At 56.1% G+C, this 22159-nt stretch overlaps 1 protein-coding gene across 1 annotated transcript in view; it reads left to right on the plus strand.

Annotated features, from left to right (window-relative positions):
- Adgra2 (adhesion G protein-coupled receptor A2) overlaps positions 1-22159 on the plus strand; it is a gene marked incomplete at its 5' end in the record, with an annotated part of 35742 nt that overhangs the window by 10778 nt on the left and 2805 nt on the right. The window contains 17 exon segments of the mRNA XM_005398475.2: positions 2670-2741; positions 12568-12639; positions 12925-12996; positions 13127-13198; positions 13401-13564; positions 13926-14139; positions 14733-14897; positions 15539-15737; positions 16160-16309; positions 16411-16572; positions 17280-17504; positions 17627-17843; positions 19664-19863; positions 20377-20504; positions 20795-20918; positions 21383-21528; positions 21977-22066. Coding sequence (XP_005398532.2) covers positions 2670-2741; positions 12568-12639; positions 12925-12996; positions 13127-13198; positions 13401-13564; positions 13926-14139; positions 14733-14897; positions 15539-15737; positions 16160-16309; positions 16411-16572; positions 17280-17504; positions 17627-17843; positions 19664-19863; positions 20377-20504; positions 20795-20918; positions 21383-21528; positions 21977-22066 — 2472 coding nt within the window.

The following is a 22159-nucleotide window of genomic DNA, read 5'->3' on the forward strand; positions in this document are numbered from 1 at the left end:
TAAAGAAAATTTAGATAATTTTTAATTGGAAAGCATTTTCATAGTGTAAGATTTATCTATTTATTCATTGCATTAGGGATTGAACCCAGGGCTTTTGCACTGAGCTCCGTCTCCAGCCCTTTTTTATATTTTTGTTTTGAAACAGAGTCCAAGTCACTAAGCTGCACAAGCTGAGCTCAAACTTATGATCCTCCTGCCTCAGCCTCCCACAGTGCGGGGATTGCAGACATGTGCCACCATTCCTGGCTATAGTATAAGATTTTTAAAGTGTTTTCCAAACTGGAATCCTAAACATATTCTCAGCAAATCAACCATTTTCCCCCCTCTAACAGGCCCACGTACTTTTCAACCTTGAGAAATAATTTTCTCCAGCTTGCCCTGTGGGTGCTGCAGTGGTGATCGGGGAGCCCTGTTCCTCCTTCTTTCTGCACTATAGCCCCCAAGCCTTCTAGTCCTTTTCCCTCACCATGGAGGGGATAGTCCTTGGGAGAGGGCCCAGGGTGGGAGAGGCTGGAATGGACACCAGAGATCCCTCCCTGGCCCTCCCAAGGGAACTGAGGGGTCCACTTACCTTCTCAGATATTTGGCAAAAACTTTGGGGTATATGAAAGGAAGTAACTGGTGACAGGCTAAGGTAGGTTTTGATTGAAGATGTAGTTCACACCATCAAGAGCCTGTTGCCACTGGGGGGTCACCCCAGCCCTCCTGAGGCCCAAGGAGAAATTTAGAGGCCCTGAGAGCTGACTAGATTGTGGTTTACCACTAGCCCCACCACATGCATAATGCAAAATAAAATTACCTTAATCTATACAATTAGGGTTACGGTATTCATGAATGCTCTAGTTTTTCAGCAGTGCATAGTGTAAGGTACTTCTGGTTTTTGATGAGTTATTTCTTTTGTGCTGTTGGGGATGGAGTCCAGGGCCTCAGGCATGCTAAACACCCTCTGTACCACTGGACTACAGCCCCAGCCCTCTGATGTAATTTTCAAAATATCAAAATGTTAAACTGGGCATGGTACACGTACACATGTAAATCCCAGCACTCAGGTGGCTGAGGCAGGAGGATTGCCACCAGGTTGAGATCAGCCTGGGCTATATAGTGAGTTCAAGGCCTGCCTGAACTACGTAACAAGACCCTGTCTCAAAAAATAAAAAACAAAAAAGGGGGAAAAAATGTTGTATATGTGAAGCTTTTTGGAAACCCAGCAGTCCCTCTGGGTCGTTCTTCAGGACACCCTAGGAAATGTCACTATGGCAGGGACCCTTGGGCAGTGACTAGGAGGGGTCTGTCTGGGGCAGGGAGAAAGCAGGGAGACAGGCCTCCACCCATTCCCGCTGACCCAGAAAGGATCCCCTTGGCACCTGCCTTCATCGGACCCCTGCATTCCAGGAGCCTGTTGCCAATGGAGCAGGGGGCTGGAGATGTAACCCAGAGGCGGAGCACTTACCTAACATGCACAGAGCCATGGGTTTGATCCTAAGCACACATTAAAATTTTTTTAAGAAAGAACTGGGCATGGTGGTACATGCTGGTAATCCCACCGCTCTGGGAGACTGAAAGCGGAGGATAGAAAATTCCAGCCTAGCCTGAGCAGCTTACCCCTTTAGAGAGACACGATCTCAAAATGAAAAAGGGCTGGGGATGTAGCTCAGTGTACAGGCCCTGGGTTTGATCCACAGTACCAGCAGCACACACAAAAAATGAACCCGAGGCGTCTGAGGGCCCTCACTGCGTGGTCACTCTTCCCCTTCCAGGAAGCTGAGCGCAGATCTCCCTGCCCATCCCCACCCCTGCGGTCTCCTCTCCCTTGCTGTCCAGCCCAGGTCCGCCCACTCTAGAGAAGGCGCTGCAGCCTTCCACCCCTTCTTCAGTAACAGCAGAGCAAAGGAGGGAACCACTCACCTCAGTCCAGCCACCCAGAGCTCCTCTGAGAGGCTCATTAAAGCTTTCGAATAAGCAATTAAGGGATGAGCCCATTGCCGGTCTGGATTCTCTGTTCCCAGTGGGGAGTCTGGCAGAGAAAGGCTGAGTGGGTGGACAGAGAGGAGACGGGCCCTTCTCCGCCAAACATAACCAAGCGCACAAACAGAACTCCCAGGGGGGCAGTGCAAGGCTGAGCCCTAACTTCCCCCAGACCCTGGGCTCAGGGAGCTTTCATCAAAGCTGCGGACAAGCTGGGGGAGGCAAGGGTACCTCAACTGAACAGTGCCCTCTGAATTGGGCCACCTCCCTTGAGGTCTGCAGCGGCCGGGGTGTTGGGGAGGCTGCAGAAGAGCAGCTCCCCGCCTGCCTCTTCCACCTGGGCCGAGTTGTGGCGAGCGGCGGCCTCCCCTGCTCTGTACTGGCCGTTGGGCTAAGGGCTTGAACAGTCGAGGGCAGTGGAGGGCAGGATGGGAACACTGAGCCCAGTCCTGGGGTGCCCAAGTAGAAAGGGGCCATCGCAACTTCGCACCTGCTCAGCCCACCTGCACAGGGAACCCCAAGTCAGATCCAGGCTTGGGGAGACTCAGGGCAGGTCAAATAGCTGACTTGGGACTGCTGCCCTGCCCAACTCCAGGGGGCGCCGTGTTCACAGAACAGAGCACAGCGCTAACCAGGAGCCCAGTGCCCCCGACTCTTCCAGCATCTCACATCACCTTCCGTCTGTGTCCTCCCTGTCCCCTCAGACTCCTGAGCAACAACAAGATCACTGTGCTCCGCAATGGATCCTTCCTGGGACTGTCCCTGCTGGAGAAGCTGTAAGTGCTGGGTGAGGTGGGGTGCGGAGGTGACGGTGGACGGAAAGGTCCCTGAGCAAGCCTGAACCGTGGGGCCACGCCAGGCCCCCATGGACCTGCCCAGGACTTGACCACCGGGCACAGGACAGTGCAGGGCTGGTCTGGGAGCAGGAGCAGAGGGGCAGAGAGGAGCAGGGAATCCTTGCTGGTTGGCAGGGGTGGGGCCGAGGGAGCTCATTAACGCTCTTTAATGAGCAATTAGCTGAGAGGGCTGAGCCCTTTAGCTGGCCGCCTCCTCCCGGCGGGGGACCCAGCAGGAAAGGGCCGAGGCGGACTTAGTGTGACCGAAGCCTCTCTGTCTTTCTGGAAAAACAAATCAACAAATAAAGCCCCGAGGGGGGCGAACTGATCCTTTCGGAGCCTCCTGCCTCCCTCTGGCCTGCTTTAAAGCTGAGTTTTCTGCAGTGTCCGCAGGCGGATCAGAAGCCCCCACCTGCCCTCTGAGCTCCCTCGAGGCAGTGAGGTGCAGGGGTCGCCTGAGGTCTGCTGTGGCGGGTTTGTGGGAGAAAGTTAGTGAGAATCAATGCAGAAGGCCTGGCCTGGACCTCGTCAAAGTGTTTGTGAGGCAACGAGGGCTTGGGAGAGGTACGCGGGTCACCTAACTCGATACCCGAGGGGTTTTGCTCATCCTCTCCAAACTCTCTGTTCTGGGGGCTCCCAGAACCACAGCCTGCACCAAGGCCTCAGACCCTGGTCCCCAGCTCAGAAGAGACCTGGCCCACCTTCTCGCCTTGAGACCGGTTCTCGCTTTCTCCCCACTCACTGCAAGCCCCTGGGCTCTCTGTGTTACCCTCCTGCCTGGCATCACTAACTCCTCTCACAGGGCCCTCGGCCCCCCTGGGCCCAAAAGCTTTGCATCGGTGATATGGGAGACCCAAAAGGAGCCTCCTGATGAGCAGCCTGACGTCTAGTGGAGATCAGAACAATGCCGGGCTCTGGGCATTAAGTAGGTTGGAGTTTCTGTTGGGTCAAAGGAGGTACCTGGAAGGCTGAAACGCTGGAGGGTGATGGAGATGCAGCTCCAACGGGACAGGACGTGGTATTTAGACTTCCCGAGGGACAGTTTCTCCCAGGCAGCCTCTGCCCCACCCATTCCCCAGTGTAAGGAAAGCCTTTCGCCCATGTCCTCAGACCCCAGGAGGCACTTGATGGCCTAGCTGGGTTGGTGGGAGTGCAGAGGGCCGTGGTCCACATCAGAGCAGGCTGGGGATGTCAGGGGTCTTGGCGGTGGGGGTGGCGCGTGCGCACAGCTGGGCCGGGGTCTCTGTCCAGACTCCACAGCTCACAGAGCAAGGGCTGCAGCCACTCAAGGTTCTCCACTGAGGGCTGGGTCATCCCTCAGTGAGACTTGCTCTTTAGAATGCCCAGGGGCTGGAAACCAAATGCTCTCCCGGGTCTTGGCGGGGGTGGGGGTGCGCAGCTGGAACGGCCTGCCCTCTCCCTGCCCCAGAGCACTGGTTGCCAGCAGTTACTCTTCCTTCTCTGCTTGGTGAGCACAGCTCGGAGCTCCCTGGCTCTTCTCCCGTTGCCCTCATCATCTGCCGCCTCTTCTTTGGCTTCAGTCTCACGAGATATATTTTCTGATGAAGGCAACAAGATGGGCCTCTCCTTCCCACCGGTGCAAACGTACCGAACCCATTCCTCTCCACAGCACTGGAGTGGAGGGAGGCCCTGCAGCAGGCGCATTCAAGGCGTGCCCCAAAACACAGGGCAATCAGAGATGCATGAGAGAAGGCATCTGACTCAGCACTGAGCCGAGGGGTATGGGAGGAGTGTGGGCATGGGACAGGGCACCATAGCTGGACACGATGTGTGTAACCCCAGGGGCACCGGAGGCTGAGGCAGGATGTGGCAAGTTCCAACCCATCCTGGGCAATTTAGTGAGGCCCTGTCTCAAAATAAATTTTATAAGGGCTGGAGCTGTAGCTCACTGGTAAAGCCCACCTGGGTTTGATGTCCAGTACTGAAAAAAAAGAAATCTCCCAGCCCTGTATGAGCCCTGCTCTGCTATGAATCACTCCATTCATTTATTTTTCGGATGGTTTTGGAGCTCCTCCCTGTGCCAGGCTCCACTACAGGCATGAGGGGTGAGCATAGCTCCTCACCCTCTCCTGCAGACCTAGGAAGTGGCAAAGCCATGTGTCATATGTCAGGAGATAGACACAGAGAAAACAAAGCAGGGTGAGGGGCGGGAAGCAAGGGGAGCAGGTGCTGATTTATGTAGTGAGAGCAAGGAAGGGCTGATAAGGCCAGAAGGGGTGGAGGAGAGAGGAAGCTGCACACAGATCTTGCAGGGACCCTGGAGAAATCAGCTTCGCAAAGCCCTGGAGTGCAGAGTGATGGCGGCGAGGTAAAGAAACGAAAGGACAGGGCAGTGTGGTGAGCACTTTTGTAGTCCCAGCCACTCTGGAGTTTGCATTGTGTAGGAAGATTGCTTGAGCTCCAGAATTTGAGGCCAGCCTGGGCCACACTGTGAGATCCTATCTCAAGAGAGAGAGAGAGAGACAGACAGGGGGAGGGAAAGAGGATAAAGAAGGGAAGAGGGGAGGGAGGAAAGGAAAGAAAGGTCCTAGTGTGGCTAGGGAGAAGCACGGAGCCTGCTGCTGGGGACGGCTTCCCAGAGAAGGAGTCCCGGGCAGAAGCATGTGAGCAGGACCGGGTGCTGGGTAGAGTCTGTGACCCGCTCACCCTGCTCAAGAGCAGGCAGGACTTGATGCTTCCATCTCAAAGCAGTTTCTTCTCCAGGAAGCCTCAGTTTCACCTCCTGAGGTCTTCCCTGATTGGATGAGACCCACCCACATTGTTAAGGGTCATCTTTCCCTTAGGTCAGCTGATGGTAGGTATTTCTACACCTACAAAACCTCCACAGCAACATCTAGAATGCTATTTTTTGCTTTGTTTTTTTGAGTCTGGGTCTCACTGCGTTACCCCAGCTGGGTTCAAACTCCTGAGCTCATGTGATCTTGTTTCAGCCTCTGCAGTAGCAGAGACTGTAGGTATAAGCTCTCTACCCAGCCAGACTAGTGTTGAACCAAGAGCTAAGAGCCAAGTCCATGCATGACAAACCATCATAGCCACGCCCAGGGTGGGGAGAGGGCCCAAAATGAGACATATCCTGCACCCTACTCCTGCAGAGGCCAAGTTCTCGGGTCAGGTTGAGGGGGCCTGGGAAACTTCTGCATGGTATTCAGACAACTCTTATGCTCAGAGGGATGGGAAACTGTAGGGAGATGACCCCAAGACTGTGGGCCTATTCATCTCAGACATGATGCGAGGGCTGGCATGGGCTGGGCCCAGGACACACTAAGTCCTCTGTCCAGCTGGGCTTAGCTGTCTCAGCTGGGCATGGAGGCCAGGGCAGCTTAATGTCCCACTGTCTGTGAGCAACCCGTGGGAGGCTGCAACCAGACTATGAAGAGAATGGTGGGTCCAGACTGCTCCCAAAGGTACCCACCCGGATTCCTCCTTCTGAGAGCCCCTGGCCTTTGAGGATGAGTTGTTTGTTGATGTGTGTGTCGGGAAGGGGTCGCCTTGCTGTCCAGTGGTAGGGAGGAGACCTGCTGCATAGTGCCTGTTTTGTTGTGTTGTGTTTTTTGTGATTCTGGGGATTGAACCCAGGGCCTTTGCTGAGTCACTGAGTTGTCCAGGCTGGGTCTGAACTTATGCTCCACCATGTCAGGCCTCAGTGTCTGTTTTGTAGTACAGGGCCAAGACCAAGGATTTAGGCAGGTGGCAGGTGACATCTATGTGAGTGTGGACAGGGAGGTCACGGGGAAGGGAGACAGAGTGGACACAGAGTAGGGATGTATCTCAGAGGCTCTTTGGGAGGCTGGCAGGGGAGCCAGGGGCCCACCTTTATCAGAAACCCCAAAACAGGGCCAGCAGCGGCAGTTCATGGCCAGCCCAGACTTCACGAGGTCTTGTGCCTGAGCTCTGCCCTGTGTCCCGCCGCCTCTCAGCCTGGCCAAGCCTGTGTCATCCAGGGGAGCGTGGAAAGGCCTGGGACTGAGGCCTGCTTTTGTCCTTCACCCTGTGGTGCCCTCCCCAGCCTCATGATCCTCACCTGGAAAGTAGGGCTAGGACCGACTCCCAGACAAGTTGTTCTGTGCATGGAGGACTCTTCCCAGACAGCATGTGCCTTCAGCAAATGGCTGTCCCCTTCCCTGCTAACGAATCCCCAGTTCCACGGTCAGCCTGGTAGCCCGCACTTGCTTAGGCAAGTGGTTATGGTGCCTTTGCCTTTTCCTTGGCCATGCTGGGGATGGAACTCAGCACTTCCCACTTGCTGAGCAAGTGCTCTATCACTGAGCAACAGCCCAGCCAGAACCGTAAGTGCACCAAGTGGGCAGGTGACTCATTCCTCTGGTTCCTTGCTGGGCTATCCAGATCCCCCACCAAGCAGGCAGCAGGCAGCAGGCAGCAGACCACCAGACTTTTCAAGGAACTCTGAGGGTGTCCTGATCCCAGTATGAGGCCCCTAGACCACAGACCAAGGAGGCCACAGGCATCCGTATCTGCGTGTGGATCAGTGTGGATCTGTGTGGACGCAGCCTGCCGCAGGCTCAGCTCGAAGAGGCTGGAAGAAGAGATTGGGGAGGGGCCTGCTCACCCCCCCTCCCCGATGATTTGTCATTGCCTAATGAGATTAATGAGCCCTGGGGCTGGTATGCGGCGGTGCTGGGCACTCATTAGAAGCAGATGCTCATGGGAACCAGGGAGTGGGGGCTGGGGTAGCAGCCCCCTCCACGTGCCAGGTGGTTTCCATTAATCTGGGGGCTGGGCAGGCCAGAAGGCCTGGAGCTCTGTCCTGCCACACTGGGAAAGCGTGTGCTCAGAAGGGAAGGCGATGGACAGGTACAGGGACAGTCCGCCTGCTTGCTGTGGTGGCCCCGGGGCCCAGCACAATATATGTGCTGAATAAATACCTGCCGGGAGATATCAGAGACTGGAGGGCCTGGGAGACGGTGTGGGAGGGAGGCTCGGCCTCAGCGGGGCCTTTGGGACCCCAGAACCTCTCCTCCTTCTCCCCCTAAAGCCTCTATACCTGAAAGGGTGCTCTGGCCCTCATCAGAGCCGGCCCACACTTTCTAATCAACCCGGGAAGTCTTGTAGGGCCCAGGGCAAGCTGCTCTGTGGCCTCCAAGCCTATAATTTGGTTTTCAAACCCACAAACAGGGAGGTCTGTGGGGCTTGAGGGAGCCAGTGTTGTGCCACCCCGCCCTGCCTGAATGTGGAGACACAGGCACACACAGTCACACCAACCCGTGCGCACACTCTTAACAGCTCTAATGAAATCTAATTTATGCACCATAAAATTCACCCATTTAAAGTCCACAGTCCAGTGGCTTTTAGTGCATTTTAAATAATTGTGTGATCATCACCATGTTCTAATTTTAGAACATTTTCATCATCTACCAAAGAACCGTGAATAATTAGCAGTTCCTCCCTGTTCTTCCAGCCCCTGCTCCCCAGCCCTGAGCAACCACTAATCTACTTTCTGCTCCTATAGATTTGTTTATTATGGCCCTGTCACAGAAATGGAATCATATACTACGTAATCTTTTATAACTGGCTTCTTTCACCCAGTGTAACATTTTCCAGGTTATCCACATCTTAGCATGCATCAGTGCCTTATTCTATGTTGTGGCCAATAATATTCCACCGTGTGAGTATACCACCTCTCTATCCATTCATCAGATGCTGAACTTCTGGCTGCCTTCCCCTTTGTGGCTATTATAAATAATGCTGCTAGGGACTTTCACCTGCCCATTCGTGTGTGGGTGTTTCTTTGCTTCTCTTGGATATATACCTAGGAAATGGAATTGCTGGGTTTTATGGTAACTCTAAATGCCAAATTATTTTTCAAAGTGCCTATACCATTTTACATTCCTACCAATAATAGGTAAGGGTTCCACTTTCTCCACATCCTCACCAACACTTGTTATTGTCTATGTTGTTTTTTTTTGTCTTTTGAGACAAGATCTCACTATATAGTCTAGGCTGGCCTGGAACTCGCTGTGTATCCCAGGCTGGCTATGAACTCACAATCCTTCTGCCTTGGCCTCCCAAATTGTGGAATTACAGGTGTGTGCTACCACACCCAGCTCTTGTCTTTTTTTATTATAGTCATCTGAATGATATAAAGTGGCATCTCTTTGCTATTTTGATTTTTAGTTCCCTTATGATTAATGACATCAAACATCTTTTGATAGGTTTATTGGCCATTAACATGAGTTGGGGGTCTTGCTGTTTTACCCAGGCTGGCTTCAAAGTCCTGGGCTCAAGCGATTTTTCAGCCTCAGCCTCCCCCATAGTTGGGACTATAGCTATGCCCCTGTAGATTTCTTTGAAGAAATGAGATGTTCAAATAATGTGCCATTTTTTTTCAACTGGATTGTCTTCATTACTGAGTTACAGTTCTGTATGTATTCTGGATAGAAATTCCTTATCTGATGTCCGATTTGCAAATATTTTCTTTCATTCTCTGGTTTTCTTTCTTTCTTCTTTTTCTTCTTCTTTTTTTTTGAGACAAGGTCTCTCTGTATTTCAGGCTGGCCTTGAGTTCACTATGTAGCCCAAGCTGGTCTCAAATTCACAATGATCCTCCTGCCTCAGCCTCCCAAGTACTGGGATTACAGGCATATACTACCGTGTTCAGCTGGTTTGCTTTCTTTTTTAAAAAAAATTACGTTTATTAGTTTGCAATACATAATGGATACATTCATCATAAGGAGTTGATACATGTATGATTTCACTTTGTGGAAGGTGGCCTTTAAGATACAAAAGTTTGTTTGTTTATTTTGTGGTACTAGGGATTGAATTCAGGACCTTTACACAGAACTACATTCCCCAGCCATTTTTAAATTGCTTTATTTTGAAACAGGATCTTGGTTTCGTTTTTCATTTTTGAGACTGGCTCTTTATGTAGCCAAGACTGGCATCAAACTAGGTGATCCTCCTGCTTCAGCTCTGGAGTGCTATCATTACAGGGGTGTACCATCACGCCTGGCTGAAGGTTTAAAATTCTTATGTCCAGCTCATCAACTCTCTCTCTCTCATTGCTGTGCTCACACACTCTTACACACTCAGGGCACAGTGCACAGTTGCTCCCAGGAGCCTTCCTCACTTCCAACTTAGGGTCCTTCTCCACCTTAGCGTTGTGGTGCAGTTGGTGGAGAGGGGTTTGTGCCTGCAGTCAGAGGCGTGATGAGCAGTCTCCACGGCAGATAGATGGGGCAAGCGGGAGGTTCTGGCAATGCACCACATCTCTCCCAGGTTCCAGGAACAGATTCTGTGGAAGCAGATCTGTGCTGCTTGGTCCCACTTAACAAATACACCAGGCATGGTGGTACACATCTATAATCCCAGCACTGTGGGGGGCTGAGGCAGGAGGATTGAAAGTTCAACCTAGACTGGGCAATTTAATGACTTGGTGAAGACCTGTCTCAAAATAAAAAATAAAAGGGCTAGCTAGAGATGTTGCTCAGTGTGAAGGGTCAGTTGAGAGAGAGAGAGAAAGATAGGAAGGGATCGGTTTAGACAACCCAGGGCAAGTGTTCTTAACCTGGGTTCCACAGCACCCCTGAAACCCTGTGCATGATGTTGGGTGTAGTCCATTTTTCTAGGACAGGAGTCCATGGCCTTCATCAGATTTCCCAAATGATTTGCTAAACAAGAAGGGCTCAGAACCACCAATCAATAGCGCCTTGCAGATCCAAACAATGTCCAAGTTCTGTGGCTGAATTTCTTCCTGCCCCAAGGGGTGCAAGCCCCAAGTCCCTTATTGAGATATCGGGGGTGTCACCTGCCAGTGGCCCATTGGGCTGTCAGAATTCAGCCCAGGGAGCAGGCTGGACCCAGGGAAGGACCAGGACCACCTGCGCCCTGCCTTGGATCCCTGAAGGCACTCCGAAGGCAGGCACACGGGGGGAAGAATAGCCCTTCTCCCCTCTCCTAGAGGCCCCCAGATCCACCGCAGAAAATCGAGGGCAGGAAGAGGGGCTGGGCCTGAGGGGCCGCCTCGCTCCCATCTGCAGCGCATCAGTGGGGCAGCGGGTGGGGCTCACCAGGGGGCCGAGAGGAAATGAGAATAAACACAGCACACGGAGCGGGAAGGGGCGGGGGGCTGCAGCCTCAGCCCCTTGGCAGCCCATGAAGGGAAGTGACACAATGAGGAATGTGTTTCCCTCTGCTGTCCCCATGTGGGGGTGGGAGGCAGAGCCCTGAGAATGGCCAGACCCCACCAGGGGTCCAGGGCGCAGGCTGCAGCCCAGGAGGGGCGGGCATGGAGGGCGGGGCCTGGAAGCCAAAGAGCGCGGACAGGAAGGGCACCACCCCCAGGCAGGCTGTGCTTATCTGCCTGCAGTGTCACCTTGTGCACGTCCTGCATGCGCCCAGCGCTGGGAGCCCAACACCGGCTCCTTTTCCTCAAGCAAATCCAGGACTCTGGAGACCAGCTGAGTCCTGGCCGTGGGAAAGGCTGAGCAGGTTACTTGGTCCACCCCCGACGCAGGGAGCAAGCCTCCCTCCCTGCCCTAGACACCCATTTCCTCTCCCTGGCAAGATAAGGCACTGGCTTCAATAACCACCCCTTCTTGTAATCTGGAGCTGTCCTCAGGCTTTGTCTGCAGAGCCCAAACTCCCTGCCTCTGCCTGGGCTGAGAAGGGGAGGCAGGATCCCTCTGTGCACTCCCCCACCAACCCATGTTCTTGCTGTGGCCCTTCTGAGGCCGAGTTCATTCCAGGAGTTGGCCACGCTCACCCTTTGCCCCCTGATCTCCCAGGCCCTGGGATGGGTGCAGAGAGGATGCTGGGACACAGGCAGGCAGGAGGCACCTCAGCAGTGAGGCTTGGGACACACTCTGGCCTCAGGCTGGTCTGGGTTGCCCTTGAGTTGGTGGGTCATGACCCTGGCCCTCTAGGCAGCTCTCTCCCTGGGTATGCCTGGCACAGAGGATGGGCTGAGGGAGAAAATGGTGGTCCAGCACCCACCTTAGTCTTTGGGGGCCCCCCAGCACCCCCCAACCCTGATGTATCAGACGCAGGTGCCATATGTCCCCAGAGGGTGGGAACTACCTGCAGCCTGACAGAGCTGCACTCTGGCCTTGTGTTGGTGGAACACAAGGTCAAAGGCTGCCATCCCCTACCCCAGGCAGGGTGGAGTTTGGCCCCAGCCTCTTCTTGTCCTGCCTGGAAGCCATGCTTCTGTGGCTCCTAGTTCTGTGACTCCTAAGAGCGGTGGAGGAGGCAGAACTGAGCACCTTCAGTGGAACTGTTACCCCGGGGCTCTTCTGAAGACTGAGGAGGCTGGGCCATGGCTTACAACCCTGCCCTGAAATCTGGACTGGGCAGATCACCACCAGCTGCCTCCTGTGTCCTCCAGCCCACGGAGAGAGCTGCAGGGATATAGTTGCTGTCACTTTCACAGAAGACTGTGACAGCTGGGCTGGAGGTTCCCAGGGAAGTCCTGAGAGGTCCTGGAGGTGCCGGGCAGCTGGAAGTGGAGCAGTGTGGCCTCCTGAGTCCCTGTGCATGCAGTGCTCTGGCCACCCCTTGAAGGCCTCATCTGAAGCCTTCCTGTCCCATCTCTTGGCTTCTCCATTGAACATTTTCTGGCCCAGCCCCCTTGATGGTGGTCAGAAAAGCTGAGGAGACCTATGGGGGTGCAAAGGGCGTCCTGCCAGGGCTGAGGAGAGCAGAGATGTAGAAGGAAATCAAGTCCCAGGACAGGCCAGCTCCTGTGGGGGTGCCGAGCGGGACAGGCTGAGGCCTCCACATGCCTCCACAGGGACCTGAGGAACAACGTCATCAGCACGGTGCAGCCGGGAGCCTTCCTGGGCCTGGGGGAGCTGAAGCGCTTGTGAGTGGCATGTCCTGCCCCCAACCTCCCTGTTCCCCTAAACCCTAGAGAAAGTCCCGGATCCCGTGAGCCCCTCTTTATCAGTCCCCACTGTCTGTTTCTCAGCCCCCAGCCTCTACTGGGCACACTGGCTGGGATCAAGTGCACAGGCATTTCAAGCCCTCTGTGGCACTGGGCCCCAGCCCTCCCCCCACGCACGCGTGTCCCAGGTGCACACGTGTAGCTCTCACAAGCAAAGCACGTGCCACCTTGGAGCCTACGTGTTGAGTGTGCCTCTTTCTCTAGAGATCTCTCCAACAACCGGATCGGCTGTCTCCCCTCCGACACCTTCCAAGGCCTCCCCAGGCTTGTCCGGCTGTGAGTGATGGGAGGGAGGAGGCGGCGCCAGACCCTTCAGTCCCTGCCTTCTCTCCTCCCACCCTCCTGTTCCCTGGCCCAGGAAGGGCCTGAATCTGCTCCCCATTCCCCTGCCCCCTGCTCCCTGCAGGAACATATCTGGAAACATCTTCTCCAGCCTGCAACCCGGGGTCTTTGATGAGCTGCCAGCCCTTAAGGTCGTGTGAGTATCTTTCCCAGCCCAGGAGAGGACTCTGCTCTTTTCCTCTGCCCAGGAGGCAGCCTGGAGCCCGATGAGTAGGCAGTACACAGTGTCCCTGTGGAGGGGCGCTCACACGCCCACGTCTGTCCTTCCTAGCCCTGCCAACCTCAGTCACATGCCCGTTCCTCTGCTCTGCTCTGTGACCTGTCTGCCCATCCCACAGGGACTTTGGCACTGAGTTCCTGACCTGCGACTGCCACCTAGGCTGGCTGCTCCCCTGGGCCCGGAATCACTCCCTGCAGCTGTCCGAGCGCACACAGTGTGCCTATCCCAGTGCCCTGCACGGCCGCACCCTGGGTGCCCTACAGGAGACACAGCTCCGCTGCGGTGAGCCAACCCCAGCCTGCCCTCAGCGCAGCCTGTGTGCTGCGGGGCCCTGTGGCGGGTATGTCCTCCTCCTCCTCCTCCCCTCCTTCCGCAGGGTAGTCCTCCACCACCTTTCCTAAACTTCCTTTGGGGCTGGCTGCCCTGTCACATTTCCATCTAGTCCCAACCTCTTTGGGTAGCACATGTGCTTAAAAGGAGGAGCCCTCCTCTGTGTCCCAAATCCGCCCACTCCTCCCCTTTGCTCTCACCTCTGCAGACTTTGTCTTGCCCCCTTTTTTTTCCTGCCTTGCCCACCGAGCCCAGTGGGCCCTTTTGCATGCAGGCAAATAGTTCAGGCCTCAGTGTGTGCATCTCCTCGTAGAGGGGGCCCTGGAGCTGCATACCCACCACCTCATCCCATCCCTGCGCCAAGTGGTGTTCCAGGGCGACCGGCTGCCCTTCCAGTGCTCCGCCAGCTACTTGGGCAATGACACCCACATCCGATGGTACCACAACCGGGCCCCAGTGGAGGGAGACGAGCAGGCAGGCATCCTCCTGGCCGAGAGCCTCATCCATGACTGTACCTTCATCACCAGGTAGGGGCTGGGCTACCCCTTCTCTGCGTGTGCACAGGGTAGGGTGGCCACCTTCCGTATCGGCCATCTGCCAAAAAGCTGTGCCCAGATGTGCTTAGGGGTGTGTGTGTGTGTGTGTGTGTGTAGACCTAAGATTTGATCACAAGTGGTCTGAATAGAGCCTAGGAGTTTAAAAGTGACATTTCTTTAGTGGCTTAATCCCTACAGTAGACCTGTAAGATGTGAGATTATTTCCATAGGAAAAAAGGGAAATTTGCCAGCTGTGGTGGTACATGCCTGTAAACCCAGCACTCTGGGTGATTGTTAGCAAAAATTAAAGATACACTGGGGATGTAGCTCAGTGTGAAGGCCCTGGTGAATCTCCAGGACCAAAAAAATAAATATATAAATAAATAAAGGGAAATCAAAACTCAGGAAAACAATAACCACAAGGATGATCAGAATGAAAGGAGTGTGTGCCCTGTCCCTGGTACACTGAAGGACAGAGGCTGTGTCTGGGCACCTGTGGGGGCCTGGCCGGAGGGCATGGAGAGTGGCAGCAGACTGGGCTGGACTGCACCTCACTGAGCCGATGCCCGTCCACCTGCCCACAGCGAGCTGACTCTGTCTCACATCGGCGTGTGGGCCTCAGGCGAATGGGAGTGCTCCGTGTCCACGGTCCAGGGCAATGCCAGCAAGAAGGTGGAGATCGTGGTGCTGGAGACCTCTGCCTCCTACTGCCCTGCCGAGCGCATTGCCAACAACCGCGGCGACTTCAGGTTCGCACTGCTCTGCTCCGGAGAGGGTGACCCGAGATCCGAGCACAACCCTCTCTGCTGCCCCTGCCCGACACCCACTTTCACACCTGAGAGCACTGGGGACCAGAGGCTCGCTGTCCTCTTGTCACAGAGCCATTTCAGGCGGCCACAGCCCTGTGGGTAGGGCCACCATCTGTGAGGTGTTGCACATGGCACAAAGGCTTCTCACAGCTCCCTTCCATGAAGAGTTTGCAAAGGTCTCCCACAGACACTGTCGCATTTCTTGCTGGCACATGTACATGATACCGTCACATTTTAATATCTCAACAGCCTTCCCTGGAAGCAGGGTAGGTATGAGATTCCCCACTGTACAGCCTAAAATAGGAGCCCAGAGAGGGCAAGGGACTTGCCTAACGCCATAGCTAAGTGGCAGAGCTTAGATTTAAACTCCAAAGTCTGAGTTGTGCCCCAGGACCCAGTCACCTGGGACCACACTGTCAGAGCACAGAGTTAGCAAGCAGAAACTGGGAACCCCGTGGACACCCTCTGGCATCCCCTCTGGGATCCTCACCCAGACCTAGGGTCTGGCCTCAGTCCTAAGGGTGGGGTTGGGGTTGGTCCTGAGGCACCAGGGTCATGGCACTTTCCTGCTCTGCCCCTAGGTGGCCTCGAACTCTGGCGGGCATCACGGCCTACCAGCCCTGCCTACAGTATCCCTTTACCTCCGTGCCCTTGAGTGGAGGTGCCCCAGGCACCCGAGCCTCCCGTCGCTGTGACCGGGCTGGCCACTGGGAGCCGGGGGACTATTCCCACTGCCTGTACACCAATGACATCACCAGGGTGCTGTACACCTTCGTGCTGGTGAGGCTGGGAGCAGAGGGGAGGATGGGACGGTGGAGCCGGATGGCCCACGGGGGTTGGGGGGGAGCCCAGCCCCCAGGGCTGCACACAGGGCTGTGGGCCAGGACCTTCTCTGCTGGCATTGTCCTTTACCTTCCCTCTTCTGGGAGTTCAGAGCCACCAAAGCCACCCTAGGAGAGTGGACCAGGCCTCTACCCCACTCCTCTCTCCGCCAAAACATTGAGACATGGTCCATTCGTCCTTGCTGCTGGAAGGGGATGGCTTCAGCCTCGCATCACCTCCTACCTTGACTTGATGACCGGTAGTTTAGGCCCCTTTCCACAGCCACAGCGGCCCCAGGAGAGAGGCCTTTGGGGCCGTGCAGGGGCAAAAGGACAAGACAGGAAGCAGGATGCTGCTCTTTCCTCCTCCTACACCCTCAGATGCCCATCAATGCTTCCAATGCACTGACCCTGGCCCACCAGCTGCGAGTGTACACGGCAGAGGCTGCCAGCTTCTCGGACATGATGGATGTAGTCTACGTGGCTCAGATGATCCAGAAATTTTTGGGTTATGTTGACCAGATTAAAGAGGTGAGATTTTGTTCTCTGGAGCCCCTGGAAAGCACCTGCCATGGGCTTAGCCCCTAGGTCCCAACCCGCCTCCTGCCCTCTGACCACCCTGCCCCCTCCAGCTGGTGGAGGTGATGGTGGACATGGCCAGCAACCTGATGCTGGTGGACGAGCACCTGCTGTGGCTGGCCCAGCGCGAGGACAAGGCCTGCAGTGGCATCTTGGGCGCCCTGGAGCGCATCGGGGGTGCTGTCCTCAGCCCCCACGCCCAGCACATCTCTGTGGTAACGTGGGTCAGCACGGGGGGAGGAGCCAGCCCTTTCTTCTCCACTGTGTCCCCAAGGACAGTGAGCTAAGTTTGAGGTGTCAGGGGCAGTCCAGAGGGCAGGTCCAGGGCTGCTGAAGTCTTCGGCTTCCTGGTGGACTGAGTTGCAGGGCCGGCCTGATGGCAACAAACAGGAGCTGGAGGAACAACAGGGAGGCTCGGTCACTCGTGACAGTAAGAAGGGATGGCAGTTCCATGAGGCAGTGACATTTCCAACTTGGTGGGGTCGTTCACCAATGAATGACCATGGTAAAGCTGTGCCTACATGCAAGATACCATTTCGGCACTTTGGGAAGTGCCAAGGTTAGATGTGGACCCTGCTCTATAACCAAGTTGAGGCAGAGTGTGGTGGTGCTTGCCTATAATCCCAGCACTCAGGAGGCTGAGCGAGGAGGATCTTGAGTTTGAGGCCAGCCTGCGCTATAGGAGACTTTGTCTCAGAAAAGCAGCAGGAAGAGGTGAGCAGCGCAGATGAGAACATTGATGGAGCACCAGTGCCACAGCAGGAAGAGGAAAGTCCCTGGCCAGGGCGTGGGTGGGAGAGCCCTGCACACTAAGGCACCCACTTTGAAAAGACCTCAAGGAATAAAGGGATGCAGGCACCGCCCCAGCGGGTCTGCACCAGGGACATGTGCAACACCGGGAGCTGCCCAATCTCTGTCCTAGAACTCCAGGAATGTAGCGCTAGAGGCCTACCTCATCAAGCCACACAGCTACATGGGTCTCAGCTGTACAGCCTTCCAGAGACAGGAGCTGGGGGTGGTGGGGCCAAGGCTGGGCGGCCCTGGCCACAGCACCCCACCTGAGCCCGAGCTCCTCGCTGACCAGCACCTCCGCTTCCGCTGCACCACCGGGAGACCCAACATTTCCCTGTCATCCTTCCACATCAAGGTGGGCGTGGGGGCGGTTGGGGGTCAGTGTCTGGTGGTGAGGTGGGTGGTATGGGGGCAGGTCGGAAGACTTCAGAGCCCACAGGTCTCGAGTGTCTCTGAGGACCTCCTCTGTCCCCCCAGAACAGCGTGGCCCTGGCCTCCATCCAGCTGCCACCCAGCCTCTTCTCATCCCTTCCGGCTTCCCTGGCTCCCCCGGTACCTCCAGACTGCACCCTGCAACTGCTGGTCTTCCGAAACGGCCGCCTCTTCCGCAGCCATGGCAACACCTCCCGGCCCGGAGCTGGCGGGCCTGGCAAGAGGCGTGGTGTGGCCACCCCTGTCATCTTCGCGGGCACCAGTAAGGGACTGAACTCCCCGCACACGTCTGCCCTTCCTGCCCGCAGCACCACTGCCCTGGGGGAGGGCTGAGGATAAAGGGTCTCTCACTCGTTCCTAAGGAGAACAGGCTCCAGTGAACAGCAGATTTTAGGAGGGCTGTAAGCACAAATTTCAGCACACTCTGAACACACTTGCACTTCCTGCTGAGCCACACACGGCCCTGGCAGGTGCTGTCCCTGTGTTACAAGGGGCGCAGGAGAATGCAGCCCATGTCCTGCCACACGGAGGCTACTGTCTTCCTGAGTGGTCGGAGACTGGAGTAACACTCAGGGCCGCCTTGGACAGGGCCGAGGAGGCTGCTGCCCAACAGGCGGCCCTGGTGAGAGGTGTCCTGAAAGACTATGGCCCTGGCATTGCGGCCAGAGGTGGGGCTGAGCAGGAAGCCTTGCTCATGGCCAGGATTCCCAAAGGCATAAAGGGGTGTGGGGACCAGGGTGGGGGGCAAAGTGACTCGAGACAGGGCGGATGGGGACACTGCCGGACAGAAGGCCTCACTTAGGTCTGGCACCAGGAGCAAAGGGACACACACTGGCAGCCCCACTCTCAGCGAGAAGCTCCATGCAGCAGGCCCAGGCCAGTGCAAAACATGGCTAGGCACATCTGAAAGCCCCTCAGAGTCTCAGCACTGCCTTCCAAGCCTTGTGTGGTGGCACGTGCCTGTCATTCTGGCATTCTGGAAGGCTGAATCAGGAGGGTTGCAATTTTGCCTGAGCAACTTGGTGATTTAGGGAGACTGTCTCAAAGAGAAAAAGGGGTTCTGGGTTTAATCACCAATACCACTAGATAAATGATAGATATATTGATAGATGATAGATAGATCTGCCTTCCTCTGTATACCATCCCTACAAGAAGGACTCTGTGCCCTTTTCCCAGCCAGGTTGGCTGTCACTACCCCGGGTCCCCTGCCTGCCCCGCTCTGGCTGGAAAGGCTCCCTAAGCTGCACAGCGCTGTGGTACACGTGCACCCCTGCACAGACAACTGCGTCCTTGCAGACGGCACCCTTCAGCAGGGAGCAGTCCCTGGCATTGAACAGCAGTGCTGGACATTCAGCGTGCATAGTTAACAAGGGACAACCCAGCCTTGTAGGGGTCAGGAAGGCCTTTCCTGAAAACCAAGCTTTCTGAGACCCGAGTCCCCCAAGGAAGGCAATGTCGGTGTCAGCGGCAGTGGAAAGTGTAGGGTTAGGGATCCGTGTGGCCCAAGTGCCAGGCACATCCCCTCACAGGTCTGCCCGGAGCTTCTCTCTTCCTTGTCCTCCCATGCCACCCTGCTGGCCCCTCCCAGGTGTCCTCCTGACACCTGCCTTCACCCAGCCTCCTCCACATTAGCCGCTTCCTCCCTGTCCCAAGTACGCAGCGAGTCCTCTCTTCCTGGAGGAGCATGCCATCCTTCTCCTTGGGCATCTATAGTGGCACTCTACACTAAGCCGTATCCCCTCTTATTCATTATTTATTTTGAGACAAGTTCTATGTTGCCCAGGCTGGGCTCAAATTTAGAATCCTCCTGCCTCAGCTTCCTAACTGTCAGCCATGAACTTCCGTAGCCAGCTAGCGCTTCTTTATTTTTGCTTCTCACACCTGCCTAGTCTCCCCGATTAGACTGTGGCTCATACTTGGCATCCACCTCTGTCTCCAAGCCCCACCCAGTGCTCCACCCCGCAGGTATCATGCAAGCTCCGACTGCTGCCACCACTGCCACTTGTCCGCCCTCCCTGCTCTGCATCCAGGCCAGCCTCCCACACAGCCTGTGTGTCCACATGGACTTCCCTCTCCCTGTAGGTGGCTGTGGCGTGGGGAACCTGACCGAGCCAGTGGCTGTGTCTCTGCGACACTGGGCTGAGGGGGCCGATCCCATGGCAGCCTGGTGGAGCCAGGAGGGGCCCGGGGGCTGGAGCTCAGAAGGCTGCCAGCTGCGCTCCAGCCAGCCCAACGTCAGCTCCCTGCACTGCCAGCACCTGGGCAGTGTGGCTGTGCTCATGGTGGGTATGATGGGGCATGATGGGCAAGGGGCACATGGGCAGTGATGTGGGAGACTCTAATCACAGACAGGCAGCAGCCTACTGAGCCCCATACCTGTGTGGGCTCCCAGGACGCAGCCTCTGGCCTCTCTGTCACAGGAGATGGGCGGTCCTGTGTCTCCCCTTATGTGCAGAGCTGGACCTGAAACCCGTGGCCTTCCCCCTGCACCGTACTCCCCGAAACCGAGACTCTCCGAGGGGAAAACCAACATGGGAGCATTCACGACCCCTCTCTTACCACATCTGTCCCCTACTTTCCCGGATTCTGAGCAGGCCTGCAGCTGTGTCACAGATAGAACCTGCCCCGCCACTTCTGGATTTTACAGGCTGAGGATGTGAAAAGTTCCTGGAGAGGCAGGACATCAAGGCTGTCAGTGTCTCCTCTAGCGGACTCCTAAGAGTGGCTGGCCGTGCCTAGGAAAAGGGCCTGGGGGGCTGGCAAGTTTGGCTCACTCCTTCCTCCCTCCTTCTCAGGAGCTGAGTGCTTTCCCCAAGGAGCCTGGGGGCTCTGGGGCCGGGCTGCACCCTGTCGTGTACCCCTGCACAGCCCTGCTGCTGCTCTGCCTCTTCTCTACCATCATCACCTACATCCTCAACCACAGGTGAGCGCTGCAGGGAGGGTGGTCAGGCTCACCCAGGACAGTGACTGCCCAGGTCCACCTGGCCTGCAGCAGCTCTTGCCTAGCACTGTATTGGAGGGTTCTGGGGCTGGAGCACACATTTTGGGAGTTACGGACTCCTGCCCTGTGTCCTCGGCCACATTCACACGCATACACACGTGGGCACATACACAGGTGTCTGCCTTCCCCTTCGGCGCTCCCAGTGGCCTCGAGACCCCGTGGGCTGACCTTGGGCTGGGCAGCCCATTAATGAAAGATTTTCTCTGGGAAAGCTCCATCCACGTGTCCCGGAAGGCGTGGCACATGCTGCTGAACCTATGTTTCCACATGGCCATGACCTCTGCCGTCTTTGCAGGAGGCATTATGCTCACCAATTACCAGATGGTCTGCCAGGCGGTAAGCGGGCACGGGTGCCAGGGGCTCCGAGCTAAGCAGTGGCAGTGTAGGTGTAGATTAGGGAGATGCAGAGCAAGAGAAGAGAGGCTCCTGGGAACAGGCCCCAGCTCCAGTTCTCTCTGCCAGCTCGGAGGGTGACGTGGGGTCTGCAATGGCATAGAGTGCACTGGTAGGAACCAGGCCAGAGGAGGTAGGAGATGAGGCTTCGGAGTGCAGAGAGGATCGATAGAAGTCAGGGATGGACCACAAAGCGCCAGCAGATTCCAAAGAACCCCTGGGGCGGGCACAAAGCTTGGGTGGAAGTGGAGAGGACAACAGCAAGGACAGAGTGTGGGGGGCACCCGGTCACCAGGGACTGAGTAGAAAGAGCTGGGGGTCTGAAGACGTGGGGCATGCTGGCAGGCTGAGCTCTGGGGTGGCCCAGCCAAGCTGCCCTGGCCCCAGCCTCAGCTCCCTGACCACAGGTGGGCATCACTCTGCACTACTCTTCACTGTCCACCCTGCTGTGGATGGGGGTGAAGGCGCGAGTCCTGCATAAGGAGCTCACCTGGAAGGTGCCCCCTCCACAAGAAGGTGACCCTCTGCCACCTGCTCCCCAGCCCATGCTCCGGTAAGCATGTCACCTGTCGGCTGTGCAGGGGCAGCAGAGTTCCCAGGGTGGAGGCAGGGAGGCCCTGCACCCAGGCAAAGCCCTCGCTGCAGCTAGCCACGCAGACTGCAGTATGAACACATCCCCAGGCTCTGCAGATACACAGGGCGGGGAACCTGGGAGCCTGAGGGGTAGCCCAATTTCAAGAGAGCAATTCTGGCTTCTGTCCCTTAGAACGGTCTTGGCCAAGGCCAAGGCCTGTCTTCCAGGCCTGGCTGACAGTGGCTTTGCATCCCTGGCACAAAACAAACAAAAAATCCCGAAACAAAACAATGACAACAACAAAACACCAACAACCAAGCTGTGACAGATTTAAAGGGAACACGGTAGGGGGCAGAGGTACCAAGTGGAGGTTCCTGTTCTTCCTTCCACCCCATCTCTCTGATATCCCAACCCTGCTCCCTTCCAGGTTCTATTTGATTGCCGGAGGGATCCCACTCATCATCTGTGGCATCACAGCTGCGGTCAACATCCACAACTACCGGGACCACAGTCCCTAGTGAGCACCTCTCCCTGCTACCTGTCACTGCTGCCTGCATGGCTGCCCAACACCTACTCATCGGGCACCAGAGGCCCCCCACACCCGCCCCAG

This window comes from Chinchilla lanigera, unplaced genomic scaffold (assembly GCF_000276665.1).
Source record: "Chinchilla lanigera isolate Chin_1 unplaced genomic scaffold, ChiLan1.0 scaffold00062, whole genome shotgun sequence".
NCBI classification, from domain to species: Eukaryota; Metazoa; Chordata; class Mammalia; order Rodentia; family Chinchillidae; genus Chinchilla; species Chinchilla lanigera.